Raw genomic sequence first — 22113 nt, forward strand, 5'->3', positions numbered from 1 at the left:
GGAGAGGGTGGATGGATGAGGGATTAGGCAACCCGTGCTAAAACTACCAGCTTTTCATTTCCTACTGTGGGGTTGGGGGCATCAACACGTGCCTGTTGATGTGCTCATTTTTCCTCATGTAGTTACCAGTCCTGCACAACTGGTGGTCCTCGCTACAACTCAATCCCCCCACATGGACACAAAAGCTGAGTGGGAGGAGGACTGAAAGGGAAAGGAAAAAGGATGTCTGTTTCTGACTGATAAATAAAATATACTTTATCATATGTCATGGAATACTACTCAGGGAATAGCTCACAATCATCTGATTCAAGATATTAAAAGGACACCTTCGTATAAACAATGTTTCCTCACGTCAATTAGAGTAGCACAAGTAGCAAGGTATAAATGCTCACGCCAACAAAATGACAAGACTATCAAGCAGAAAATTATATTAAAATTTAACAACATACGGCTGGATGGATATCATCTTGAAGTTTTTAGCAAAAAAATATACAACTATATTAATATGACTATGTTTTCCATAAACTGACAGCACGTTTATGGTTCTGAGTTTCTGATTTTCTGAATGGTGGCTCCCTGATATGGACAGCCAACAGTGCAAGCAGGCAGTACAAACACACACAAATCACCCTCTTTGGTCTATGGGAAACAAAAGCAAGAGATCAGCTGTTCCTGTATAGACCAGTCACATGACCACACTAAACAAAGATTACCCTGGTTCCTCCAGCAACAAACTGAAACATTTACCCTACACTAGCATTTAACATAGCAGCCAGATAAGTAAAATCAACTCCTTGGCATAATAGGACTGCCAGCAGTTGACACAGGTGGATTCATACAACTGACACAGAACATAAATAGATACTTAAGACTGCACACTGAAACAGTGCACTGAAAGCGCAGAATCCCTGAAGTGACACTGAGACCGCGAACCAGGACTGACAGGACACAGACCTAATTAGTGTCCTGTGAAAACAGTAGCAACAGAACACACACAGTATTAAAGTTGCCTCGGGGATGCTGAAGCTTTTCCCTAATTAGATATTCCATGCCTTGTGCCACACTTGGGCCAGCTCCCATGAATAGCAGAGACGAGATAAGGCAAGAGGATGTATGGATTAGATAAGAGCCACTTAGTGGTTGCCGGACCTTTACACCAGGCGTTTTCCTTGATACGGCTGACACCGTTGAGGAGGAAGAAGTAATAACTGACTGGAGGGAAAAAAGAGGGAAAAAAAGTATCCACCTGCATAGCAATGTCTCACCAATATAACAGACTAGTCTTATGTTTGTATTGTATAGTTTGAGGACAACAAACATTAAATGAAAACTGAAATTTCAGTCAAAATACCACTATTATAAAACACATCATACACATGTAATAATTAGCTTAGTGCAAATATATGATAGTGCATGTAAGCATAAGTACGTACGTAAGTAATGGGAAGTGCAATAAAGAAAAGACAAACTTATTTGTCACCGGTCAAATCTGCTAGGCAATAACTGGGCTATAACTGCTATATGAGTTTAGCAAACACAAATGCTCAAGATAAAACCGAAGGTACGTTTCCTAAGTGGTCACATTTTATGTCTACAATGTCTTTCTTTGTAACTTGTTATGACAAGCAACTTGGTAAATATAGATTTAACTCCACACAGATTTCAAAATCCAGTATGCTGAAAAGTGTTTTTTTGCCCTTTTTTTTCTTGCTAACTCCATTAGAGATCTTTATTGTATTCAGAAGCAAGGTATCCACCTGCACATCAGTGCCTTACCCTACATGAGAGATATGTTTTATATGGTTACTGTGTAGTATGAGGATCACAAAGATCTAATGAAAACCAACATTTCAGTCAATATGCAATTATTTAAAAAGAAATTATGGATATCTCTACAGTAATCTCAGCACAATAGTTGGATAAATCATCTTTAAATTATTGCAAATATATGTCTTATATATACTTACAGGCTATTAAGACATGGGAAGTGCAGTAAAGAAAAGACACATTAGTCACTAGCCAAATATACTGCTTAAGACAGTTTCATATCAAGTTTGCTTGTTTTTCAATGTGTTTATGAGACAGTTATATTTATCCAATTCTAAAAATCTTCTTAAAATCACTGATTTTAAAATCTTAAAATCAGTGTCTGCCTCAAGAATCTTTACACCAGTTTTAACCATCAGTGTGCACATTTAATGAGAATTTCCAGATACTGTAAAATAATTAAATTTTTAATAAGATTAATGCATAAGATTATGCATTCTGTAGGCCCATTGCAGAAAGAAAGTGCAGTGTTGATTGAGTCAAGTTGCCTAACCCAAACTGTTGCTTACATGTAAAGAAACATGATCTGTTGACCATGTTGGTGCAAATGTAAACATGCTTATGTGTGCGCACACACACACACACACACACACACACACACACACACACACACACACACACACACACACACACACACACACACACACACAGTAAAACAGTGAAGGCACACCAGTCAATGTGCTCTTAAGCAGCAAAAAATCGAATGATCATGTGATGTTCTGAGAATCACCGTAAACCCTCAGTCAAACGTCTTCATTCATTATTGATTAGTGATGAGTTTTCTTAGTAATAAATTAGTCAGGAAAATGCAGGCAGCTGGAAGACTGGCATTTCAACATCAGGCCACTTATCAATATTGCATGCAACACAAAACATACATTTATCAGAGGACTTTCCTACCATTGCTTGAATATCTTCATGTGTAAGTTAGTTTTGCAAAAATAGTGTTCTCAAGCAATTATATTACCTGGAAGTCTATTTTTTACTTAGTTAAAAGAGAAGCTTGTGATTAAAATGATATATTCCCCATTTTATTCCAACCAGAGACTCTGCAAGCACACATCTAGCAGCACACAGCTATTATCTGCAAATCAGTGGATAGACAGATAGACTGCTAACTAGTTCAAACAACGTCACCTTCTGTTTTACAGTATTCTCTCAAAACTCTTTGTGTATATGTGCCAAAATAAGGCCTAAAAGCCATCCAAGCACAGGTGTGGTGTAGACACAATACAAACATCAATCCCAGGCCAGCCTTATGTAAACTTTGAGGCCTCTTCCAATAAGTCACATGTCACCCTATGCAAGTACAATTATCATGAGGTAAGAAAACTGGTAAGTAATATGTTCTTTCAGAATCTATCCCTTATTGCTATTCACACAAAAATGCAAAGTAAAATGGTGCAATAATCATAAAAAAAATGCAGAAATCTGATCTTACAATTTGCAGCTCAACACATCATGGTATGCAGTTTTGAAGCACAAACCATTGCATTTGCAGCATATCAAAATATTTCATGCTCATTGGATCATGGCCACACTTTACGGTGCCAAAAAAGTAGGACAGCAAAACAGCATTGGCTATGTTTAACCAAATTTGCTGAAAAAAATAAAATAAAATACATTAGTTCATTATTTGTATATTTTCAAAGTCTGTTTTCTAAAACACCTTTACTCATAAGCTCACACATCAGTTTATTGAGCTGATATCACTTCATAAGTCGTAAGGAAAACAGCTCATTTAGATTAGTTGGAAATTTTACTTTGATGACATTTTTTAAAAGCTACTCTTGATACACTTTTTTGACAAAATCTTTAACACCATAACACATTACAAGGGACATCTTTAAACACATGAAAATGCTAAACTTATTATTTGGTTATTTTTGTTTCTTAGCTAAGAACTCTCTCGCAGGCCTTCGTTTCCATCTTTGCCCTCTAAAAAAACCCCACCAACAACAAAAGTGACTAGTGTTTACATTTTGTTTCAGAGAGATGCCTGGCTAAAGTGAAATTCACCTAATGTTTGCTCTGAGACAGGTGTCACATGTCGTATGACCCGGAAGAGGGAGGAGGTCATAGACAGCCAAACAAAGTCTTACAATCCCTTTAAAGTTTCAATGCTACGAAGCCCTTTGAAAACTGACAATACAACAAAAAACTTAAAAAAGCATCAACTTCAGTCACTTGATGCTGGCTAGAAAAACTGAACTCACAGCATTAGAAAGTGAAGACACTGTCTGAAAGGCAAATGCTAGCTTTTCAGCTGTGCACTGATGTCCCCCATTATCAATAGCCTGGAAAGCACAGTGTCCAAGATTTCAAGGAAGAATTTCAATCTTGGACTGGTCAACCCACATGACAGTTTTCAGTGGATCTTAAACCAGTACTGGGACAGAGTGTTTTGGGATCTGATTTGTATATTTTACTTCCTTGTTGATGGTTTTTAAACTACATTTGTGAATGCACCATAGCATTAATTGACAGAAGTTTTCTGAAGTGGTCCCGAGTCCATGTAGTTACTTCCTCTAGATAATCACTTCTTTTTATAAATTGTAGCAGTGTCTGAGGACCAGAAGATTATGGCCACTCGGTAATGATTTTTGGGCTTGTACACAAAGCCAAAAACTAATACTGTATTGTTTCCTAGAATCTTTCAATGATATTATGTACTGATGATGAAATCCCAAGTTATTTTAATGTCACAGTGAGTCATTCTCAAATCCCCGAACTATTGTCCTGTGCAGAATAATGAACACTTTTCCAGTTTTCTCTGTTTCTAAAAGGTTTAGCCTTTTTCGAAATGCTTTTCTGATACCCATTCACATCCATTATGTGTTGCTTATGAACATAACTAGTTGTGAGATGTATCACAGGTATATAGTATTAACAACTTTTCCACTCTTATGCTACCCCTCCATTAATTTTTTACATTTTTTATTAACTTTAGGACGTTAATGATTTACAAAATACTTCTTTTTGAATTCACATTTTGTAAGGGATCAGAAATTTTACAAAAAGGGTTAGAAAAAACTTTACAGAAGTTATTTTGGCATCAAATGAGTAAAATATCAATGGCAAACTCAAAGCTAAGTTGACTTTATATTAGTGCTCCTCTCTGCTCTTGCCAGAAATGTCACAGGGCGTAAAGGTAGACAAGAGCCTGAACACCAGAGGGATTTGCCTAGTTGGAGAGTCTGGGGATTTGGACACTGATCTATGTCCACCTGCATGGCATGACACTGAAAGACCCAGGATTGCGTAACACAAAATCAACCCTAGCGCCTGTAGTGACTTGCCAGAATTTAAGAGATTAACCTATATAAGACAATTAGTACACATGGCATATTTTTAACAAAGTCTACACAAAGCAACCTCACAGAAGTAGTGGTGGTTTGATCAAAATGTGTAGAATTCTGGACATCCTCATTGGGTAACTGGATAACTGAGTTAATTTACAGTTCAACATGGATGAGAGTTCAGACATTCTTGTTTTTACAAACAAACAAACAAACAAACAAACAAACAAACACCAATAAACATAATCAAAAATCCCACAAGTTTCACAGCATACAAATCTCTCACCAGCTGTGAACAATGAACATTAGTAAAATGTAAGGTAAAATGGCCTGAGAATGGGAATAAAGTTTGTGAATAAAGAAAGTTCTTACCTGGTGGTCCCTGGAGTTTGGCTTTCTTCACTGCACAGCGCACAGAAACACACAGACACACACACAAAAACAAAGATTAGCTCAATTACATAAATTTAATTTGCACTAGCTTAAGAATAAACATCGTACTATAATACGTAACTAAAACTGACACATAGGTAAATCTTAGGCCCCTGAGGGGTCTCACCTACCAAAGACCTAAAATTAACCCTTTCCAGTGTTTATGTACCTAAAACACAGTTTTAAAGCACAGTGTAAATAGAATTTTAAATTATTTAAATAAATTATTTCAAACTTATTGTTTTTAATGAATACATCTGACATTTGATTAACATCCACAAAACTTCCAATATGTAAATTATGTACTGTAGCAAAGCGATATACTACTCCAATGTAAGTCAAATGATGGTAATACAATGTTGAATCAAAAGAGTTTGGTTTTTTAAAATTATTTTTAAAAGACAAGTCTAAAATACAAACACAGAATAACGACGCTACAAGTAACGGCGTTACTTTTTTCAGTAACGAGTAATCTAACTAATTACTATTCCTATCGTTACAACGCCGTTACCATTACTAACAAGAAAATGCGGCGTGGTCGCGTTACTATTTTTCAACATTCAGACGGTTGAACCTGTCTTCGGTTTACCGCATCTTATATCAGTTGCACTGAAGTAGCTGTAAGTGATCTGGGCCCTACAGCTTGAGGCAGCTGCGCGCGCACCCGCGGATGGCAATCACTTTCTGGCAGTCGATCACTTTTTGGCAAAACACCTGGAGCTAAGGCGGCAAAACAATCGCATGAGTGCTGCTGTTTCACTGAGGAAGAGTAAAGTAGTCGTGGTAAGCCAATCACATGACCACTTCAAGATGACAAAGCAACAAGGTGATATATACCAGTTTTTAAATTGTGTTGATAGGCCGCGTAAAACAAGAGTCATGATAAACAATATATACGCGTGTTTCAGGTATCAGGCTGTGATGTTCTCCTTTATAGTGGACAGAAATTATTTTTTGGGAGTGGCACAAATAATTTGTGTGGCATCTACTTTAATGCGGAACAGCTGATTGTAATGTAAATAGTTTGAAATGGTTATTTTAAAAAAGGTAAATGGCTGCAAATAACTTTGTTGTTTGCAAAACTTGTGCATATGATTTTAAAATTGACAATTTATATTTGCATTTAAAGTTATGAAATATGATTCAATAAACATGTTTGTGGTTGTTACAGTAAAAAATTTATTTTTCTCTACTCGGATTTTATGTTTTTTGTCTGATTTTAGATCAATTGTGTTAATACAATATGTCAGAGTGAAAACATAACTGTAAATTCAGACACATGAGATTGTGCTGAAAAGAATGATACCAAACAAGGCAGTAAATAGTTTTTAAAGGCGAAATGGAGAGGTAAAATCAAAAGTAGCAAAAAATGGCCAAGTAACGCAATAGTTACTTTTCAAGTAATTAATTACTTTTAGAGTCTTGTAACTCAGTTACATTTTTGAAGAAGTAACTAGTAACTATAATTAATCACTTATTCAAAGTAACTTGCCCAACACTGCAAGTAAGTCATAAGTTGGTGCAACGTGCAACAAATGAAGACTACAAACACATCATCTTGTTTTAGGAACTCTTGTGCAGTTTGATCAAAACAGAAGAACTATGTGAAGAAATCAACTTTACACTATTTATATTTTTCAGCTTCATTCAAATTATTGTGTCATAGTTAATAGTTTTGCTAAGTTCATAACTGATAAACCGGATGCATAACAGTTCAGTTATAGTAAAATATATTTGTAAAAACCTTATCGTTTTAGTTAGAACGCTTCAAAGTTAAATCAATGAAAAATGGGATACTAAAGACTGGCACCTCTGTTTTATTAGCAGTGACAAATACATTTTTATTGGATTGCAACTTTTACATAATCATGAAGCATAAGCCTTGACAGCTGCATCACAAATCTTAACAGCTGGTGAACAAACAAAAAAAACAAAACAAAGGAAAAATGGGACTCAGGCAGATGGGTATTAAGATACAAAATAAACCAAAAATGTCTGATAACAGCAGCCATTTCCAAAAACCTCCAGACATTACTTATGGTGAAGAACCACGTGCTGCTCGATTTTGGTTCATAAGTCGACCTGCCGTCTTTAGCCCCTCAATGCATCTTTACAATAATGTTTATGGGATTGTGAAGCGATTTGAAGAGGATTAGTTGTGATTGCAGTGGCAGGGTTATGTGTGCAGGCATATAACCTACTAAACCTCTAAGGGCTGAGCTGCCAGATGTCCAGAATGGGATGATGGAGGCACAAATAACGCTTTCATATTTTCATGTACCATCCCTTGTTTTTTTCTGTGCACATTAAAACAATAGTATAAAGTTTTCGGGTCTTCTAATAATTGATCATTCTTAATTACTCTTAATTACAGAGAACCATATGCATATAAATACAGCAAAGTAATATTTGCATATTAGAAAACTAATAGTGAAGTAACGATTAGAATGAATAAAAATGCAGGTTGAAGTGGAATGCACCAAACCTAACACATGCAGCCACAAATGTAAACTGAAAGACTAAAAATCAAAGACACAGAGTTAACCGAATTTACTTCTAGGATAACAATGGAAAGCAAAAAAAAGAAAAAGAAAAAAAAAGACCACTGGTCCTCCCCCAGTGTTTCCTGTCTTTTACATAACTCATTGTGGAACAGTGGAAATCTTCAGTGAAGCTAGCAGTATGATTCTTTTTTCCACTGAGTCAAATGAGCTGGCTGTGGCCTTCTTTTCTCATTTGCATCACTTAATTTTAACTGTGGACCAAAGAGCAGGAGGTCATTAAACCAGAGAGAGGGGGATTGCAGTGGAAACTGATCCTTATCGTTTTCTGTCCATGCTTAATTTGATGGGTGTAGTTGATCTTTATCTACTGTTCTTCAAAACCTACTGGTTTCTTTTCTTTTTTGGTTAATTTTACTTGCTTGTGATCATACTTTGTTTCAAATATATTAATGCAGTCGCATGTCTCAATAAAAGTAGATCCCCCACCCCAGTACTATCCAGTATCATTTCTCTTTAGCAAAGTAAAGCGCTTTCCCCCAGCAGTTTACAAATTTGACATGATGACACAAAACACTACCTCATAAATTGAAACTAACACCAGCTGGACTATTGCAGATGGTACATATGCAACACAGTTTCACAACACTTCACGAAATAGTCACCTCTAAGTTGTTCTCTATTTTATTGATTAACATTTATGGACACAAATTGTAATGTTTATTTTTGTTCCTGAAAACTAATTTTTCAGCATTATTTTGGGTCACTCAACACAACTTCTCATCAATCATCTCTTATGTAGTGATTCCTGTCCATGGAGATGAAAACAATACCACAATAAGAGTCTGCATTTGAAGGTCAGAGGTTGTTGGTAGAGCAAATCATCTTGAGATTTGTGTTCAGTTTATACAAGCCATAGATTGTCACACAACATTTGTATTCTTTTAATGATGTTATTAATAAAAAAACAAAACGCAGTGCTTGGTTAAGTTTAGACATTTGCAGTGACTTGGTTGGGGTTAGACATTACAAAGAACATATTTTTTAAGTAAGGGAACATAAAACTGGGTTACCGTTTAAAAAAAAGATCATGGTTTGGGATACAGTGGTTGCCACTTCTTTTAAAGCTTTGTTGCCTTGGTCGCCATGGTGATACCTCCCCTTTTAAATGGACATAATATGTGCTTATAGTATGAAAAATGTTTCCTCAAACAGCAGACCTTTGAGGTACTTTAACCTGCAAAAGCATGACAATTTGTGTCCATGACCACTGACATGTTAGATTTCACAGCTGGTGTGATAACATCATAAGATGGTGTCTAGTGTATTGCTCACAGTTTTAATAGCTGAATTTTATTTAACCATTTTGCTTTCCGAACATCTATAATGTGACTAAAAATCACAAAATCCTGCAGCTTTCTGAGAAACCAAACAAACTGTATACTGTTAGCGATTTGTAGCAATCTGTGTTATCCAGATGATAATTTAAAAGAAAAACAAAAAAACGACTTCATAGATAGAGATTTTCTAAAAATGTGTGCTAATTCTGAAGTTGCAGCTCATGATGTTCATAAGCCAAATAATGACTTTAACCCCCTGCAAACAGTATCTATACTTTATTTCTTCTGTATAAACACGAATGAACAGCAAATAATATCAGTGTTCAGAAATTATTTTTAGCTATTTTTTAATTGGGGGTTGGACATTTAAATTCAGTTCAGTTAATCTGTTTCTTAAAGCACTGCAGGATTTAGTCAACTTCACTTGCTACATACACAGACTGCTCTACAATCCATAGAGGGGTGAGGAAAAGAGGAAAATGTTGATGTACCAAATAACAGGACATGCAGGCAGGCACAAACCAGGAAAGTAGGAACAGGAAATGACACCAGAGTCAAAGCAGTGGCGTACTTCCGCTTTGTGTCGACTGTTGGATCTGATCACTTGGAGCTGGTAATAAGAGGAGAGAGAGCAACAGATGGCAAGGGGATTACTCCCACAATCTCTAAGCTCTCTCTCTCTCACTCTGTCTTTCTCTCATAATTCCTCTACTCGGATGGTTACTATACTCAACCCCTTAGATTCCAGTTCAGTCACTTTTATCTCTCCATTGCATCCTTTATATAATTATTATCTCAGCATAAGTCCTCAGCAACTGACTCGGCTGTAGACAAATATGAGCCAAGCAGACTTGGCTCATATTTGAAAATGTGTATGCTTTTTCAGAAAATGTGTATTCCTCAACCAGTTGCAAGCTGTGGCTGAAGGTTCCTGGCAAAATTGGTCACAAAGACTATGCTGTACCAGAGGCCTCCTTTTGGCTGCTTTGGTTGCCATCAGATTGCCACGGTTGCCCATAGTTTGCACTGAAGACATAAACTTGTCTGCAAACTCTTGTTAAGCTGTAGTAAAACTTGAAAGAGTCAAACACAAACTAAAAACCGGGACATTTTGCCTTCAAAGCAAAAACTGTATACACATTTGTAACTAGCGAATAGTATTTATCTATTGGTTACTGTCCAGTCTTTAAGCCTGCATGAACAGGGATTTGGCAATCAATTTTACTGTGACTGCCAGCAACTACTCGAACCAGTCAGGTGCTGACTAGTCTCTAGGTCTATGTGTCGGTGGTCTGAGCAAGCTACAGCTTCTTGCTCTGCATAATTTTTTAATCACAATTGAAAATCAGGATGTTGCTCTATTCTATACACTTAATCAATACATGACTGGAGTAGAGATCCCTCCCTCTTTCTGGAGGTTTCTACCATTTTCATAATCCTTGTTGACACCAAGAATACAAGCATTGAGGCTTTTACCTCCTGTCCAGATAATGAACGCCCCTCAGGCAAATCTGACTTGACCTGAATCCAAAAATCATTAAAATAATGTAACCCACCTGCAATTTGCAAATGTAATTGCTTTAATGTTCAACATTTAAGTATGCGACTCCACAGTTCAATGATCATCTTTGTCCTCATTTTTCAATTAATGTTTTCCATTTCAAGTGGAGCACCACACAAAGCGTTCTTTTAACAGCCAAGCATAAGCTCTTGCAGATTCTTCATCTGCCTTCGAAACGAAGAAAATCTTATTAACCACAAATATCATGTAACTAAATCAATCAGCAATGTCAATGTCATACACAATATCTGTGCACCTCCAGTCCTCCAGCATCGTGTCATCCACGTGAACCATGTGTCAACTCAGCCTTGACCTGATGCACAGTAAGAGTTTCCCCCACATGTTCACTCGTAAGGGCAACCACTTATCTATTGTATAAAGACATTGCCATGGTGATGAAACATCTCAACTAGCAATAAATAGGCAACACTGTCAAGCTGTGCTATCAAACGATGACTCACAACATTAGTTAATCACAAAGCTTCTGCCCAAGCACCCTTTAAGCTAATCTACTCTACTTCTTCCTCTTCCTCTAACCTTTCCTGTAATCTATTGGCTGCAGCTCCTACTAGCTTTAATTTCACTAATCAATAGAAGAACAGTCTTTCCAGAGGTTTTGCAGAGGCACTGAGATTAACTTTTTCAAGCAAGTGAGATCAAACGCTTCTTTTTGAACCATTCCTTGTGTTTCTCAGAATGGTGCACAGGTGTCCCAATACCTCCTGAGTCTAACTATATTCACAATTTATTTATTTATTTATTTTTACCAGAAAGTACATTGGTACTTAAACAGATTTATATTTGATGTACATATAACCAACACTTGTAACACAGATGTGTCTGGGCATGCATAGGTTCATGCACACAAGTTCCAGATAACAAGAATTTGTGGACTAAATGGAAAAAAAGAAAGAAAATGTGCCTTTTAATGTAAACACAGTCATTGGCTTTTTGCCATTACTTGGAAGCTAATCAGTACACTATCAGGAATACACACTAGAGCAGGGTGATATGACCAAAAATATTTATCACGATATACATTTGAAAATTTGTGATAACGATATAACTGACGATATAATTGACACTAGACAAAATACTTTACAACTCCACAACTTTATTCGTGCAAAAAAAAAAAAATAAATCAATGTATTTTCACTTAAACAAGCAGCTGTTTTTTATGTGCATTAAAGTTATATAAAAATTTAACAGTGCAAATGCAAAATCCTTGCTGACAGTTTAACCAAAAGGCATTTCCAGTGGAAATTGGCCAACATATCCTCAGCATAACCATGTATAATATCCACAAAACTTAAAAAGAGGTTATACACATAATACGGTAATATTATGTTGAAGCACAGTACGTATCACTCCGCGAGGCGCCTGCCTACGATAGCCGTAATGCTCCGACAATCCATCAAGCGGTGTGGGTTCGTAGCTTAGCAAAGTCGTACTAAAACATTTGACAGATTTTCAAGCGCCGTGTACGACATAAAATTGTTTCGAGGTCAGTAAACACAACCAGAATTCATACATAAGGCACACGGGATTATAAGGGGCACTGTCGATTTTCAGAAAAATCAAAGGATTGATTTTAAGTGTTCCGTATTTTCCAAACCACACGGCAATAACGACGGCCGCTAGCATGCTCTACTAAAAATAGTGCTTTGTTGTGTATCTGACGGACAAAAGCCAAACCAGTTCCACACCACTGAAGTTGCAGCATTTTTACAAACCAATTCTGGTTCATCAGTTTCATTTAACGATCCACTTTCGCCCTTCTCATTCTGCGTCGCCGCCATGCTTTTTCCGCCATGTGCGTATGAAAACAAAGGCACTGCGCATGCGTGTTTTACCCATATTCTATCGCGATATTTCATTTTCTTATCGTTGCCCGACATTATACCGGTATTACCGTGAACGGTATGATATGGCCCAGCCCTAATATACACTCAGAGAAACAATATAGTAAAGCCTATTTGTTTTCAGGTAAAACATGTTCAAAGACTGAATTACAAAGAAGAAAAAGACTTTTATTCCAATTTCTTATCAGTGGGGATTATTAATGCTCCATTACTTCTATAGCAGATGCCAAAACTTTTAAACTCTCCCATGAAGGATTCTGTGCTAATGAGCAGTCAGTAAGAGTAACATAGAGTAATATAGATTAATTTCTGAGAGACTAAATTTTGTGGAGACGAAAAAAAAAATCAAGTAGTTTGGTGAGGATGGCTGTGTTATTGCAGATAGGCATGCTTGTGTAGTTGGGGGGGGGGGGGGGGGGGGGGCAGTTATCTCTGTTTGGGGTAGTTTTTTCTTCTTTTTCATCTTTTTTAATCGAGCTCTTAGCAGCAGTGGAGCAAATAGTTGGGTGTCAGGCTTCTTGTTGCTGAATGGGATATTGCATGATGTGCTCTTCTGCTGTAAAAGCCTCTAAAGCAGGATTCTCCACCATCACTCCAGCCGATTCACTGTAGTCTTCTGGTAGACGGCACGCTAACATGGAATGAACACTAACCTTGTTATCAACCTTCTTCTGACAAGACGGATTCCTTAATAGCAAACACGGTTTCTTTTTCCCCCAGCATTGGTCCCTGAATCAGGCTTTCAATGTAGAGGCCTACGAAACTAATGCTGGGAGATGATATTAAGACGAGACACTAAAAGTTCGATTATAAAATCCTCAGTTGTCACTGAGGACCCCAAGGATTTATTTTCAACATAAATGATAAATACATACCTCTGTTGAGTTTTTAAAGATAAAAATTATAAAGTCTTGGTTTTTAAAAACGTAAAATCACGTCAGGATAAAGGTACTTTTTTTCCAGATACTACCCAAGGAGGAACGCCTACTGTTAGAAAACCAGTTTTGTAAGCTGTTACTGGAATTATCACTATGACTTCAGCAAACTCATCAAACAAACAAAGACAAAATCGCTTATGAAGTACAAATAAAGATAAAAGCTCCTACCTCTGACGCACAGTAACGACATGACCGACCGCTTCCAGCGACAATCCAGTAGTTTCACACAGTTTACAGAGCGACCTCTCAGCGGAGATTTACTCTGTGAGGTAACATTATAACAGTCACTAAACAGATTTTTTTTTTAAAAAATTGCTGATAAATTCCTCTTTGATGTTTACAGGTGGGTTTCCGGACCTGGGCAGAGAGCAGCTGCCCCTCTCTGCTGCCACGCCATTATTAAAACTCTCATCACAGGTTTCCAGACTGAAGGATAGACCGAGAGCAAAGAGACAGGAGAGGGGGAGGAGGCGGGGTCGGGACACCTGTTACAGGCATCTGAGGCAACCAATCAGGATGCCAAAGCGCTGAGCCTTATGTAGACATTTGTCCAATCGCCGGGAGGGACAGGTTGGCGGAAGACACAGGTAACGCGCACAGATTCAAGTAAACATCCAGAACTTTGTATTTCACCATAGACAATATAAAACGATTCTTAGTAGAAAGATTCATTTAAGGTACTCAAAGTGACCTAGCTTTTTGGTTCTTTGTTTGTTAAATATTCAAAAAAATGTTTTGTAATTAAGCTGTGTTTGCTCTGGGCATGTCACACACATAAAAAAGTAAACTGTGGGGAGATATCTGTAGATTTCTAAATTTTAGGTTTCGTAGGGATCAGTAAAATAAGCTATATGAAAAATGTATTCTTTAACGAATCTCATGAATTTCAAGTTCTTCCATAAATACAAAATTTAAGTAAAACTACATTTCAATGCTTTCAAACTGTACAATATTTTTTTTAAATAAATTGTGCCACAATGGTGAATTTGCTATATTTTTATGGAGTTTCTCTGTCTTTTTTTAAACACATAACATGAGTCTTTGTGTTTGTTTTTAGCAAAACAATCCTTTCTGAGCACTGATAATTCACAATTTTAGATTGACTTTGAGCTTGGTTTTATTTGATCTATTTAATAAATCCTTACATTAGCATTTTCCATTTCCATTTACCAAATTAAATAAATATTTACTTTAAAAAATGAAATAAAAAGAAAAGGTTCATACAGAATGCCCCCACAGTGTGTTTAACTGCTATCACATACACCAAATGACCCCAAAAGACAACATTGAGTTGAGTGAGCAAAAAGGAAACAAATAGCACCACCTTATGAATTGTGTCAGCCATTACACCAGAACGAGTGCATTTATTAACGAAAAACAAAACAAAACAAAAAAATTAGTAGTAGTAGTCGAAATATTACTCAACTATTAGTTGCCAGTAGTAATATTTTTTATTAACTAATAAGATTCAGTAGACTTATATATTATATTTCATAATAGATTATCAGTCTTCCACAATGAAAGGTGCTTAAAGAGAACAGTGGCAATAAAAGTAACCTTTAAAACGTGAAATAGTTACAGACATACTGCAAAAAGAATATACTAGTTTATGTGAAAGACAAAAGTTATAGGGCACTATAATAGTCATACAGTGAACATTTGTATTAAAGTCACTTATTTCGTCCTATATTTTTATATCTTTTTAAATGTATTATTATTAATGTATCTATTAGCGGAACCACTGTATGACTTTTTGTTTCCCGCGCTGGGGGAGTTTTTCAGCGTTGCACCACTGATGTAACTTTCATTTCCTGATCGGTAAGGGTCACTCGCGTGACTGTGTAGTCTCAACAGAGTGTAGTTTACCAAACCTAATCTTCTAATTTTAAACAGTCCTTTTGCAATCTTTCAGCGATGTTACGGACGCTGTGTCGGACCGGCGGCCTCATTTTGCAGGTAACTGAAACTGTCACTGTGTGCCTCCTTCGGCTTAACATCTCGTGCACCGGTTCTTTTCTGTGGCTGGTGAAATAGGTGTCATTCATCAGCGTGAGCCCGTGCGTTTAATAATCCCGATAGCACTGTATTTTTAGCGGAACACCTGCGGACATAATGATTATTTCTAGATGAAAATGAACTATTGGTTAGCTGGTATGGCCAGAGAAAGACTTTGTTATGGTCGATTAATATGGTCACATACTGTATACACTCAAATGGGTATTTACCAATGACCTCGTTCATATATATAATATGTAGAATGTGACCAAATAAGTCTAACCAAAAACTTAAAATTGAAACATAAAACAAGAATATTAACATTGATGTTTATTCAGCAACCTTAAGTTCTACAAGCTAAGATAGTCTTATGAGTCTTGGCTCAAATTCATGCAGTAATGCCACCTGTTTACATTTTAATGAATCCTCTGTAGCAGACCCAGCGGACCGTGCCGAGGTTGTGCGTTAACCCAGTTCAGCAGCGATGGGCGTCCAGCCTGCCCATGAACACCGTGGTGCTGTTTGTGCCCCAGCAGGAGGCTTGGGTGGTGGAGAGGATGGGTCGCTTCCATCGGATCTTGGAGCCGGTAAACTTTGTTGCATTTAATAGATCCCCAAAAAACAAAAAGCACAACAAATAGATGGTGTTCTTCCCCAAACAACATGGGTTCGATCCCCAGTTTGACCATGAACTTCATAAATTTTCATTTTGGTCAAATCAAATCATATTGCATAGAACTAAACTGCATTACAGTTACATATCCTAGCTTTCCAACTTACCACAATTACAAATACAGATCAAATACAGTTGTGATCAGAGGTCTTGTCAACACAAAGTTATTTATTTGGAGCACAGTTCTGTAAGAAAGATAAGTTACTGAAAAAGTGCTTGTGCTTAAAGTGCTTCACTGAGCTGAAATGTAAACTTAAAACATCTCAAGATTTAATCAATAAAAAGAAACTCTAAATTAAAAGGACCTCAAAGTGTCTCAAAGGCTTGATATCTTATGGACTATCCTCCATTGCAGTCACATTCCCCCTCAGATGGCCAGCTCCTGTAATTTGGCCTTTTTTTTCCCCCCAGTGTGTCTGGGATGACACCTATAAACTGGGCGCACGCGACATCATTACTGTATGTGGGTTTATGTTCAAACTATTTTTCTTGTGAAGAATTATTTTGGACTTGAACTTGGTGGACGGAGCTTCTTCTTTGGGAATATCATAGGCAATGTTGCAAGCAACTTTTCTTTGCAGATGCTCACGATGCCGCTCTGGGCAATGCCCCATGTCGCCCGTATCAAAAACCGCCACTGCACCACAGTAAATGTAGTGCATCATGTTGTCAGCTTTACTGTATCTTAGCCAAAGAAACTGGTCAAGCCACTGTCTTCGAAATGTATATACTTTACCCCTTTTACTTTCAGTTGGCTATGGCTCGGAGTGGATCGTATGTGATTTATTATTTGATGCAGTCTCCAAACCATTGTTAAACATAATCTGCCGTTTACTTCCGGCCTACCCGACCTTCTGAGGACCCGGCCTTCGCGGTCCTCAGGAGGATGCAGCCCATGAATTTGGACACGACTAATGTGTGTCTGTTGTTGACCACACAAAGACTTTTTTTTTTTTTTTTTTTTTAAATACTTGAACAGCTGGTCGTACCGATGCATCCTAATATATATATATATATATTTTTTAGTCGCACCATTGATAAATTAGCCAAATAGGCTGCACTCTAGAGCCCTGGGTTACATAATGATGTAAAAAAAAAAACAACCAAGATTTAGGTGCATGAGTTTGGATTTATGGTCAAATGTTTATACAGACTCAAAAATATACACAAAGGCCCACTGATATTTGCTTATCAAGTTGCACCTTGACCAGACAATTTGGATCATATTTTGATCGTATGCCATCATCACACTTGTGGCATATTTTCTTACTTTTTTTTGGTAATTGATTAATCTTCCTACTGTTTCACTTGTTGTTTGGCAGCATGATGCAATGCCAAGACCTAAGTAACTGTGTTTCATTCATAACATGTCAAATTGTTGAATGACAATAAAACTGAGTCTGATATTTGACCACTCTGCTTGGAAGTGTTGGGAGAGTTAATTTAAACTGGCTGGTTTCCTGACATGGACTCAGCTTTTGTGCTTCATTCATAAATTTTCAATAGGATTAAGATTGGGGGTATATAAAAGCTGCTCCAGAAATGTAATGTCAATGTGTTTTATCCATTCCATAACCAGATTTGATGTGTTTTTCATTGTCTCTAGAGCCCTGTAAGACATCTGACTATCTTGTATTTTTGTACACTTGTTTGATGATCTTAGATTCTGCAGCTGTTTAGAAATGGCTTCAAGTTATCTTTCTAACTTGTGTAAATGTACAATTCTCCTTAGATCTTCACTGATTTCCTTGAACTTTCACATTGGTCTGAGTATTGGTCACTTCAGTGAGTGCTGTCAAACAGATAATTTTAATGCTGACAAATGGAAACTACCAGTTGTAGTCAGTCATGATGGCAGCCTTTGCCTTGTCAAGTTAAAACACATTGTAGAACCTTCAGCACCACTTATGAACACAATTAAGTGAGTGTATGTTTATATTTGAGCCCGTATGTATACATGCAATCCAACTTGAATTCACACTTGGTCACCCAATTGTCATTTGTTTAAAGTAATTAAAGATGTATGCTGTACAACCATTCCACTTCAAAGAAATCATTAAAAGGCCAAATATTACCATGTCATTCATACCATGGAAATTTTAGTGTATTTTATTTTGATAGACTACTAAAGAAACTTGCCTTTAAGCAACAATACTATAACTCATTTTGCTTTATTATTGGACTATGTCATTAAAATTCCAAACATTATTCACTGCTGGCACACCCTAACATTTTCCCTTTTGCTATCTATAGGGTTTGAACTTCCTCATACCCATACTTGACAGAATTCGCTATGTTCAAAGTCTCAAAGAAATTGTGATTGATGTCCCAGAGCAGTCTGCAGTATCCCTAGGTAAGTAAGACATTGTTTATTTCTCATTATTCACAGGAGGACGAGCAGGCTTTTTTTTTTTTTTTTTTTTAAACAGAATTGATTGTTTTCTCCATATTGTTATATTTTCTTTGAACTTGCAGATAATGTAACACTGCAGATTGATGGCGTGCTTTACTTAAGGATACTAGACCCTTTTAAGGTATGCTGGCAACAATTAGAACAGATCCAAATATCTTCTTGCTTATTTTTTTTTTTTTAAATTCACTTTATACTTTTGTTTGTTCACAGGCCAGCTACGGTGTTGAGGATCCAGAGTATGCTGTCACACAGCTGGCACAGACCACCATGCGTTCAGAACTGGGCAAACTCACATTGGACAAAGTGTTCCGAGTAAAGACAAACTGCTGTTTCATCTCATATTTTTTCTCTGTTCATGAAGGAACAAGTTGTATTTTATCTTTGCATTTGTTTTTAAGGAAAGGGAGTCTCTGAATTCCAACATCGTCCATTCCATCAACCAAGCTTCAGACGAGTGGGGAATCCGTTGCCTTCGTTACGAAATCAAAGATATACACGTTCCACCTCGTGTCAAAGAGTCCATGCAGATGCAGGTGAGAGAAACAAAAGAGCTTTTTAAAGCATAATTTTTAGTTTTTAATTCACTGCACGATCTTATGGTACAAATGGGTATTACATGAAAGTACAGCTTAGCCATCATTCAAGTACAGTTTATAATCTTCAACAGAAAAGAGACCTTTTGTAGTCAAATAATTTTCTTATATTGTGTTGGTAAGTTTGGTTAAGTTTAAGAGGTTTTACACTGATTCTTAAAAACTAGAGTTCATAGTACCTTAAATAAATTATAGGTCTTTTCAGACAAGGTCAGAAACATTTTTTGCATATAGCAGTAGATATTTCAACTGTGGGAACAAGACTAAATCACTTAAATTTACTGAACAGGACACTTTATTCACCCCATGTAGGTGGAAGCTGAGCGTAAAAAGAGAGCCACAGTGCTGGAGTCTGAGGGGACAAGAGAAGCAGCCATTAATGTCGCTGAGGGTCGTAAACAAGCACAGATCTTAGCCTCGGAGGGTGAAAAAGCAGAACAGATCAATAAAGCGGCTGGTAAGTGCATTTAGTTGGTTTATCACTCCAGTTTCCACAAATTATCTCACATCTTTTTGCTTTTAGAGGCTAATATGCTCCCTGTTACCTACTACTCTGCTCCGTCCAGGTGAGGCTCAAGCAGTTCTAGCCAAAGCTGAGGCCAAAGCCAAGGCCATCCGTATGTTGTCAGATGCTTTGACAGAGCAGGTAAATGTTCTTTTCCATTTTCACAGTCTGACTTACAAAAGCTTTTCATTGGTTAATGCTTTTTTTTCCTCTTAAATTCAGAATGGAAATGCTGCCGCTTCGCTAAGTGTAGCTGAGCAGTACGTGTCTGCTTTCTCAAACCTCGCTAAAGAGTCAAACACCATCCTTCTGCCCTCTAACACTGGTGACATTAGTGGAATGGTTTCACAGGTATGTCTGCTATCCAATAGTCCCAACTATTGGATTTATATGTTAACAGCTTCTAAATTATTAAGTTTACATGCCCCTAATGATGCTTATCTTGTCTTCTTGCCACTCAGGCTATGACTATTTATAGCACGCTGGCAAAGCCAAGCATGAGGGTAACTCCAGAGGTTTTGGAGGAGAACCGTGAAGAGGCTGCGAACCCATCGGGATCACCTCAAGAAAAAGGAATTAATGAATGAACTCAAACTAATAAATGACACAGAACCAGAAGAAGCAGTTTATGTTGAAGGTCCACGGTTTGTTCTCACACAGACCTTAAAATGACAGGACAAAAGGGAAAAATTGCCAACTTTAAAACTCTTCCGAAGCCTTGTCCTGGAGCCTGGGGGAAAGTTACACCTTTTGTATGGGGAGTCGTAATCTTCACTGAGTGTGGTTTAATTAGTGTATGTTTGAGAAAGTAACACCAGCCTCCAGCCAAATACACAGATACCGGAGTCTATCCAGCTGACGTGGATGTCAGCACAGACACGGATGCAAAAATAAGTCTCCCCTGAGCAATTTTATATTTTAATATGTTGAGCCCTTTTGACCTCTCTACCTGAGGTTTTTGTAGATTATACCATCATGTTTTCTCACTTTGCAGCCTATTTTCCATGTTTTCCCAAATAGCTATATTCAGGTTCTCTGAGATTATTAATAATAATCAAAGCCAGCTCAGGTGAAAATATATACATAGGTATTATTTACAGAAATGGGTGACAATTCTCCCTCTTTGTGTTGATGGGACCACCGACTTTAAGTTGCTGCATGCAATGCCTGGCTGGATTCCTCACAATGTTTCTAAAAGTGTATTAATTTCACAGTTTACTACGTTTTTTGAAACATTACCCTATCGATAATAAAGCTATATCCCCATGAAAAGGTTACATTAGAATTTCCTTTAGAAAAAAAAAACCTACTTTTTGAAATGATTAAGAGAGAATTTTTTTTGTCAAAGTCTAGGTAATGTCCCGTGTCAGCTCGATGATCAAAATATTCCTCTCCTCCGAGTATTTGTATTCATATCTGATGTCTTACCGGATATATTTATTAAATTTCAAGGTTCACTGCAAAGACTTGAAGTTTTTGTTATTTCTGTTTTCTACAAAATAATGGAATATGAACTGGGCAACCGGGCATGTTAAGTCTGAGAAGATTTGAAAAGATGTGGTTAGATGAAATATTTGGACAAAAATGTTCAAAATATACAAACATGTTGAAAACTATCAAATGGCTATTAAAATAAAAACACACCCATGCTGATTTAACAAAGTCTGCAAAAATAAATACGTTTGCCTATCTTGTTACCTGCTAAAAAGATAGGCAAACATGAAAAGCGCAGTTGGTGTATTAGCCCTCTACCTTGCCTTACAGGCATAAACGTGTGTACATAAACTGTGGGCCAGTGACTTGCACTTGGCTCTCAGCAAAAAAAAAAAAAAAAAAAAGACTGTCACCTGGGGCCTTCCTATGTGGATTGTGCATGTTTTTCCTGTACCTTGTTCTGTCTTGCGTCCTATCAGTCCTAAAACATCTGTTAGGTTAACTGCCGATTCTGAATTGAGTGTAGAGTATGAAAACTTGTGAATTCTTGAGATGGTCATTTTCACCACTACCATCTTGGTGTTTTGAAGCCAGATGTAATGAGGGGTCTGAATGTGAAACTACACGCTCATCGATTAAATATTTGTCAATCAAAAGTTGGTAGCCAATGAGCTTGCCCTGGCTAATTTTCCACTCAACCCTTAGAAGATGTATTAAATGGACTCAGTGTTTCAAGATCT

The 22113-nt window shown here is 37.1% G+C and overlaps 2 protein-coding genes across 3 annotated transcripts in view; one reads left to right on the top strand and one right to left on the bottom strand.

Moving 5' to 3' along the window:
* The window catches only part of LOC309709893 (uncharacterized protein), a 65261-nt gene extending 51071 nt beyond the window's left edge, over positions 1–14190 (bottom strand). Inside the window, 2 exon segments of the mRNA XM_082538831.1 lie at positions 5499–5528; positions 13929–14190. Coding sequence (XP_082394957.1) covers positions 5499–5528; positions 13929–13950 — 52 coding nt within the window. The 5' untranslated portion in view covers positions 13951–14190.
* A 98-nt stretch (positions 14191–14288) lies between these two features.
* stoml2 (stomatin (EPB72)-like 2) lies at positions 14289–21403 on the top strand. 2 transcript variants are annotated; one of them, XM_082538886.1, is made up of 11 exons: positions 14289–14347; positions 15673–15716; positions 16190–16342; positions 18682–18781; positions 18904–18962; positions 19052–19153; positions 19240–19374; positions 19747–19891; positions 20001–20080; positions 20162–20290; positions 20401–21403. In XM_082538886.1, exons 2-11 carry the CDS (start codon positions 15675–15677, stop codon positions 20524–20526), a joined length of 1071 nt encoding a protein of 356 aa, XP_082395012.1. In that variant the 5' UTR covers positions 14289–14347; positions 15673–15674; the 3' UTR covers positions 20527–21403. The 2 variants fall into 2 exon arrangements, with proteins under 2 accessions (XP_082395012.1, XP_082395011.1); XM_082538885.1 differs by lacking the exon at positions 14289–14347 and adding an exon at positions 15524–15578.
* Positions 21404–22113: the final 710 nt, after the last annotated feature.

Source organism: Aulonocara stuartgranti (assembly GCF_965226115.1).
Source record: "Aulonocara stuartgranti genome assembly, chromosome: 7".
In the NCBI taxonomy this organism is placed as follows: Eukaryota; Metazoa; Chordata; class Actinopteri; order Cichliformes; family Cichlidae; genus Aulonocara; species Aulonocara stuartgranti.